The following is a 7,655-nucleotide window of genomic DNA, read 5'->3' on the forward strand; positions in this document are numbered from 1 at the left end:
GAAAATAAACAGTGATAGCACCATGAAGGCAGAGGAATTCTTGGGAGAAGGAATATTTACTGTCATTTCAGCTTCTGCCAGGACCCAAGGCACAACTCCAAAGGACACAAGCATATTCTCTGCCAACCTCTCTCTTTCCTTTCTAAATATTTTTTCTATATCCTTCACCCTGGCCCCCCAAAACAGAAGCCCTCATGCCAACTGTCTCTCCAAACACCTCCATCCCAAGCCATCTCTCCCCAAAATCCATGAATAACCCTATTACCATGAGAGTCTTGTTACTTACAGTAATTAAATTCACACTGAGGCGTGAATGAAGCTTAACACTCCTACAGCATTGCTAAATAACATTATATTAACTCAGCTCTACTTGGTAGTGTGTGGCAAGGAGATATTTTTCAGTGAAGAAGTCTATACACCTTCCCCATCCACCATCTACCCTAGAGCCTGCCTTCCGCTTTTCCAAGTCTGCTAGAAAACAGGATACTTTTACAGTCCCATACAATCTACATCTACCACAACCCCCATGCACAAGCACTGCCAAACTTACAGGACGCAATACAACATCACACATAGCTTGTAACCTGCAGCGCAAACATAGGAATGGTGAGGGTACTTTCTATTCACGTTTAGCTATATCCATCCTACAAGCATTATTGTATAATGTTTACATTTAGGCATAGCTATAAACACCAGATGCATAATACCTAGTATTTGTATATTAACGCAATACGCTCCATAAACCTTTAATCTCTCCATCTCTCCCCTCACTGGTATCATGTGAGCAGACAGAGAAGTGAGGGCTCTTCAACGCCATCCCCACAAAGTTCCCAGTCTCCTCATTCACCCTTCCTCTCCGCCCCTCTGTCATAGAGAAGGCATCCCCTCCCACTGGAAGTGTGCCCCCCTTTTTCTTCCAGTGCTCTGGACACAATTCCCTCCCACCTCCTTGATCTCTTGGGTGGTCTGCCTTCTCCCACATCTTCACCCGCTCCCTCTCTCGGGCTCCCTCCCACCCACACTTAGACATGCTGTAGCTTCTCTCATCCTTAAAAAAAAAAAAACAAATTCACAAAACTCTTCCCTTGACTCAAATTCTCCCTTCTTCCTCCAGCTATAGCTTTAGTTCTATCTTCTCAGTCTGACTTCATTAAAAAGTTGCCTATAGTACAACCAGACAATGGAATATTACTCAGCGCTAAAAACAAATGAGCTATCAAGCCATGAAAAGACACAAAGGAACCATAAATGCCTATCACCAAGTGAAAGAAACCAATCTGAAAAGGTTATATACTATGTAGACTTTCCAAATATGTGACGTTCTAGAAAAGGCAATACTGTGGAGAGAGCAAAAAATCATTGCTTGCCAGGAGTTGGGGGAAAAGAAGAATGAATGGGCAGAGCACAGAGGATTTTTAGGGCAATGAATATACTCTGCATGATACCATAATGATGGCTACATGTCATTCGTTATACATTTGTTCAAAGTCAAGAATGCACACCACCAAGAGTGACCCCCTAATGTAAGCTATGAACTTTAGGTGGTTATAATGTATCAAGGTAGGTTCATCAATTGTAACAAATGTACCACTCTGGTGGGAGTGAGGAACACTATGCATGTGTGGGGCAGGGGTATATAGGAACTCTCTGGACCATCCTCTCAATTTTGCTGCAAACCTAAAACTGCTCTTTAAAAAAAATTAAATCTTAAAATAAAAGTTGTCTATGCTCCCTGTTTCCACGTCCTCTCATTGGTCCCTCACTTGAACCTGCTATTTCAGAGGTCCTGCTGGCATGGCTGCTACTTCCCATAGCATGGATACATTTAGTTCTTGTCCTGCTTGACCGGTCTCTGACCTCCTGACCAGTCCCTCCTCCCCGAAGCGTCACTGCTTCCACTGACTCACCCTTTCCGCCTCCCTCGAAGGTTCTTCGTCCTCTGCCCATCTCCCAAATCCTGGTGTTCCCCAAGGTTCTGTCCTGGTCCCTTCTCCCTTCTCCCTCTACAGATCACTCATATTTGTGGCTTCAATGTGCAGACTACTCCCAAATCTGTATCTTTTGTCCCAGCATCTCTCCTCTGCTCCACAACTGTATTTCCAACTGCCAACTAGACAAATATGTTCAAATACGCCTCCGGCATCAGACACTCAGTATATTTAAACCTGAAGGTAACATCTTTGTTTCCAAACTTGCTCTTCTCCTGGGTCCCCTGCTCAGGAAAGGGCATCGCAATCCTAAATCAGAAATCTACACGTCATCTCAACCTCTCTCCCCTCTCATCCCTGTCATCCAAACAATCACCCAGTTCTGGCAATTCTACCTCTCAGTTACCTCTGTGGCACCTCCCAGCCTGTCGCCACGCAGTCCAGGCTGCCAGCAAATCTCTCCTGACACTGCAACCTCGTCCTAATCCTTTCCTCTATCTCTGGTCAGGATCCATCAATAGCTCCCCTCTCGAGATACACCCCAACTCCTACATATTACTCCAAGGCCATCCAGGACCAGCCCCTGCCTGTCTCGCCATGTCTTGCCACTTCTTCCAAGCATTCTATGCTCCAGCCAGACTGAATTCCTTTAAATTCCCAGTGCCCTGCTGCACTTCTTCCCTTTCTGGCCCTTTGCACACACTGTTCTCTATACCTAGAACACTTGTTCCCTTAGGACCCTCCTCTCCTTCAGGCTAAACCCTCCATCCTTCAGTTCTCAGACCAAAGGCCAGTTCTAGAAAGTCTGCCATGGTCCCCCCTCCCCGCAAACTAGGTTGGAAGCAATCACTACACTTCATCACTGTTGTTCATTCCATTTTATGTCTTCCCAGCTCGATCCCAAGTTTTTGAAGGCAGGGCTTCTGCATCCTGCCAATCATAGTAACCTGGAGCCTGGCAGAGCCTCGGCATAGAGAAGCTTGGTAAAGTATTGAGAACACGTACACAAAGCTTTTCCTAATCCTTACTTTGTGAAAACATATCCCCACTTCATTAAGGTAGAAATCACAGCAGTCGGAGAAGCTAAGGACAGGGCAGAAGAGGGATTCATCCAATGTTTTTAGATTTCAAGTAGTGCTCTTTCCAAGCTCCTGGTTTTCCAAAGTGGATTGCCTTGGTACAAAGAAAAACTTACTTTTCTTACATTTTAACTCACCTAGAAGAGGAAAGTGGCAACTGTTGATAAGACAATGAACACAGCACTGCAGCACAGTTCCTGGTAACATTAACTGTTACTGGGGCAAATACCACAATCCTGCAGTCCTTTCAAGTAATTCTTGGGAAAATTCCTCAACTTACTTTCCTCTGTAAAGATTCACTATTCCTGCCTTGATCACCCTACGTAAAATCCGCTTTCAAAGCATCTAATATTCTCACCAAAGTACAAAAAAATTACAAGGATCAGCCATGCAGACTATAAAGGAGACGTAAGGCCTCTCTAACAAGCAGAATTCCAAACGCACAGAATGAACACTGTGTTCTGATCATGACAGAGCAAAGGAATCTGGAGAAATTAAAAAGTGGATCACACTTTAAAGAGAGTCCTGGGCTTCCCTGGTGGCCCAGTTAAGAATCCGCCTGCCAATGCAAGGGACACGGGTTCAAGCCCTGGTCCGGGAAGACCCCACATGCCGCGGAGCAACTAAGCCCGTGTGCCACAACTACTGAGCCTGTGCTCTAGAGCCTGTGAGGCACAACTACTGAGCCTGCGTGCCACAACTACTTAAGCTCGTGGGCCTAGAGCCTGTGCTCCGCAACAAAAGAAGCCACCACAATAAGAAGCCCGCGCACCGCAATGAAGAGCAGCCCCCGCTTGCAGCAACTAGAGAAAGCCCGAGCTCAGCAACAAAGACCCAACTCAGCCAAAAATAAATAAATAAATTTATTTTAAAAAAAAGAGTCCTAACACTGTTGCAGAAAACAACGTCTTAGATCATTTAAAATCCAAAATTTAAGAAGCAATGCACACGTAAACAACAAATTCAGAAAAACCAACATGATTTGGCACTACACACGTGCATGCTCAGTTTGGGGTACGTTAATTGTATTTTAGTTTCTATTTCAGTGTGTGTTTTTCTTGTAACAAATATATGAAGTGACAGAATTTTTTTTACACTTAAATTCGTCAGCTCCATTTTTTTGATCCCCACCTGGAGCATCAATGAAGGAGGTACAAAAACACTTCTGGCCCCATTTTATTCTTCATCAGTTCGACAAATTACATATGTATAGAAAGTAAATGAGGGTATATTTTTACTATCAAACATTATTGTTATGGGATTTATATAGAAGTTGACATAAATTATTATTTACAAAAGTAAATAGTACTACAATGTAAGTCGAAATTTTCTTTGATAAATTGCACTTACTCACATGCACTACCATCTCACACACTGATCTAGGCAGGAATGCACAGTCCAAAGCCAATGCCCAGACTATTCATGTCCTTAGAATCCTCTTCCACTTATCCTTTTCAGCTTCTGAGTTTGATATCGAGGCCTGTCTTTTTAAGCATCAGAATCAAAATGTGTTACATCATCCCCACCTGCAGCCCACACTCTCCTCTGCCCTCCCAGCCCTGTACCCAGCTCTTCTCCTGAAGAAGAAGCAAGCCCTAGTGATATTAACTTGTTCTTGGCATCCCTTTCTGGCCAGGACTTGACCTCTGCCCTCACCATGTGCCCAGGAGCTCACACTCTCTCAGCCTAAGCCCGCCTCACTTCCCGGGATGTAATCACAAAAGTCTGACTGGCCTTGAACTCCTTTGACGTGCCATCTCCAGAAACGAGCCTTTATTTTACAGTGATGGTCAGAGTCATTATATACACACTACACATATCTCCACCTCTACCTGCCTGGGAAAACTGTGTTCTCCCCTTCATCGCCCTGTTTGGGGCACATATCAGAAACACAGTCAGAGTGGGTAATTGGAACACGTGTTTAATTTGAGGCAAACTGTCCTCCAGACTTGCCCTCTTTATATAGTTCTTATAAAACAAATTTATACTCTTAAGCAGGTTATCTCAGTTGCCTGTCTTACAAGATAACATATGGATAATATTAAACCTTCTATTCTCATCTACCCTAGATATTTTTATCTACTTTTTACAAAGTTTTCTCTTGAACTTCCTTAAATCCAGACATTATGACCCTAACTTAAGACTATAAAGCAACGCAAGTGTCCTAGACAAGCACACATTTGGATTATCCGCACACAACATTTGGATTATCCGCACGTCTCTGCTGCGGTGCTGTGTCTACTCCCCTCCAGCTACAGCATGCTTGCCGTCATTTTCCGCTGGGCTTCTCTCTATGTCTTGACTTTCCCGCTGAGGTGCTCCTTTTCCTGGGCAACTCCAGGCAAGCTTGAGGATTACATGTACTGTTTACTTCTCCCTTTCAAGTCAGGACCCTCTACCTGGATGGCTGCAGAAGCCTGAACTGAACAGACTCAGCTGGTGGCTGAGCTCTTGTAAGAAATTAAGACTTTCTGTAGTTAATTATTAAAAGCCCAAATCCACAGTTCAGCCTTCCTCACAGATCAGCTGCCATACTTTCCCAGCTTCTCCCCAGGGAAGTCCTCACTGGTGACGGAAAATCTCACTTCCTTCTGTTGTGCCCTCCTTTCCTACATGCGAATCCACTCAGGCTTTCTAGAAGTCACAGCTGTACCTGCTTCATCTCATCTGGATTAACAATCAACCAAACCGGTGACCCAGCACAGAACTCGGCAGCACGCCCTCGTGACCCCATTACCACCAATGTCCTTAGCACCCATTACCTCCCTATACTTAAGCTGAACGAACTTATCCCAAGCGGACTGACTTGTGTTTTGTTAACTTCTCTCCTAGACTGCTCATGTCAGTCGTTCACTTTTCAAATTTGCAGCTGGGATTCGACTTTCTGGAATTGAGAGCAACAGGGCATCATTTCTCACTCTTTGAAGAAAAGAGTCGGCCAATTTCCCTTGGGAGCTTCACAAAAAGGTGAGAAAAAGAAAGGTCGAGAACAATGTGGGTTTTAACCAGTCTTCTGCTACCTTCAGACCCAAACACTACCACGGAGGGTATCATGACCTGTCCTGTGCTCCTGTAGAAGCACCGCGCGCCCAGCTCCTGACCGAGACTACGCGGACACTTGGCCCTAGTTTAGAAGTAACACCTGGGTGAGGGATCCTGTCTTATCAACCGTTGGTGACACCTGGAAGCAAGGAATAGAAGAGCGAACACAGAAAGAACCCAGAAGAGAATCCCAAATACCCAGAGCCTCCTCGTCTCCCGTCGTTTCCTGGGAAAAGTGGGCTGCCAAGCCTGGGCAGGAGCGGCCGGGCCGCGTCCCTCCCGCCGCGCGCCCACGCCGCCTCCTTACCTTGCGGGAGTACGGGGGCTTGCTCAGGTGGATGCCGTCGCGGACGAGCTTATCCCTGATCATGATCTTCAGCTTCAGTTTCGGGTAGCTCACCAGCTCCCTGCCGCGAGGGGCGGTCGTCTGGCTGCGGGGGTCTCCGCGGGGGCCCTGGGCCTGGCCGCCGCAAGGCTCCCCCCGGCGGCGAGTGGGGACGGCGACCGCGGGCGGCCCGGGTGGCGCGGGCGGTGGCTGCGGCTCCAGCGTGAAGTAGAGGCCGGCGGCGGCGGCGTCCTGCTCCCGCAGCCGGCGCACGGCCTCCAGGATGCGGCGCCGGTGCGCGGGCGCCAGCACCCCGATGGCGTCCAGGTCCGGGTCCCCGATCTGCTTGCACACCTCCAGGTCATCGTAGCCGTTATCCACGAAGGACTCCGCGTACTGCAGGAGCTGCAGCGCTTTCAGCCACTCGTAAACTATGTTGGTGCACATGGTGGGACTGGAACCCCCGCCGGCAAACGGCGTCCCAGCGCCCGAGCGGCACGGGCGGCACCAGTTCTGAGAACTTTTAATCCTCTCCTCCAAGGGGAAAGAAAAATCTCAGTGAAGTTTTCCTTTTAAAGAAAAGGATAGGGCCGGAGGTAGAAAGCCATCAGAAGCCTGAAGAGGGAGAAGCGGAAAAGCGGCAAAGTGAATTCCCCAAGCAGCCTCGAGCTCGCAGGCACTGACGGCTCGGGGAGCCGCTCCGCGCCGCCCCTAGATTCTCCGCTGCCGCCGCCGGCGCCGCGGGGAGGGGCGCGCGGCGGGCGCGCGAGGGGGCGGAGGCGGGCGGGGCCCGGGCACACCCCTCGGACCCGCGCGGGGTCAGCGGCGCGTCGCGCCGCCCAGGACTTTCCGCAGCCCGGACCGTCCTGGGGCTGCGCGCCGCATCTCAGTTTCTGGCCGCCGCCGTTGGCGTCTGAACGCGCGCCCCACGCTGCGGAGGCAGCTCCTCGGCGCAGATGCGCGGCCGCCCAGGAGCGCCTCGTCTTCGCGAGTGCGAGTCACTGTCGTCCTCCTAGCGGGGACGGGGTGTCTTCTAAACCGCCGGGCTCCTGCGGATGCCTTGGATTGCTTTTCACATTTCTTTTTAATCCGCTTTCTCTAGCTCGTGGAAATCTCTGCGCTCACTTCTTCCCGAACCTCTCTGGCTGCAGCCTGCGCGCTCGCCGGCCGCCCACGGGCACTTCCCCAGGCTGGGCGAGGCTGTGAGGTCAACTTTCCCTTCTCCTTTCCCGATCCGCGTTGGATCCCCCTTTGCTCGGAGCCCGCGCGCAGGCCGGAGCC

General features: G+C 49.1%; 1 protein-coding gene across 2 annotated transcripts in view; it reads right to left on the bottom strand.

The window, feature by feature from the left end:
* SAMD5 (sterile alpha motif domain containing 5) overlaps positions 1-7,158 on the bottom strand; it is a 75,791-nt gene extending 68,633 nt beyond the window's left edge. The window contains exon 1 of one of the 2 annotated variants that reach the window (XM_082405580.1): positions 6,357-7,158. In XM_082405580.1, coding sequence (XP_082261706.1) covers positions 6,357-6,821 — 465 coding nt within the window. In that variant the 5' untranslated portion in view covers positions 6,822-7,158. The remainder of the gene's footprint in view (positions 1-6,356) is intronic. The other variant, XM_082405579.1, reaches the window with a different exon arrangement.
* Positions 7,159-7,655: the final 497 nt, after the last annotated feature.

Source organism: Balaenoptera borealis, assembly GCF_965194805.1.
Source record: "Balaenoptera borealis genome assembly, chromosome: 9".
In the NCBI taxonomy this organism is placed as follows: Eukaryota; Metazoa; Chordata; class Mammalia; order Artiodactyla; family Balaenopteridae; genus Balaenoptera; species Balaenoptera borealis.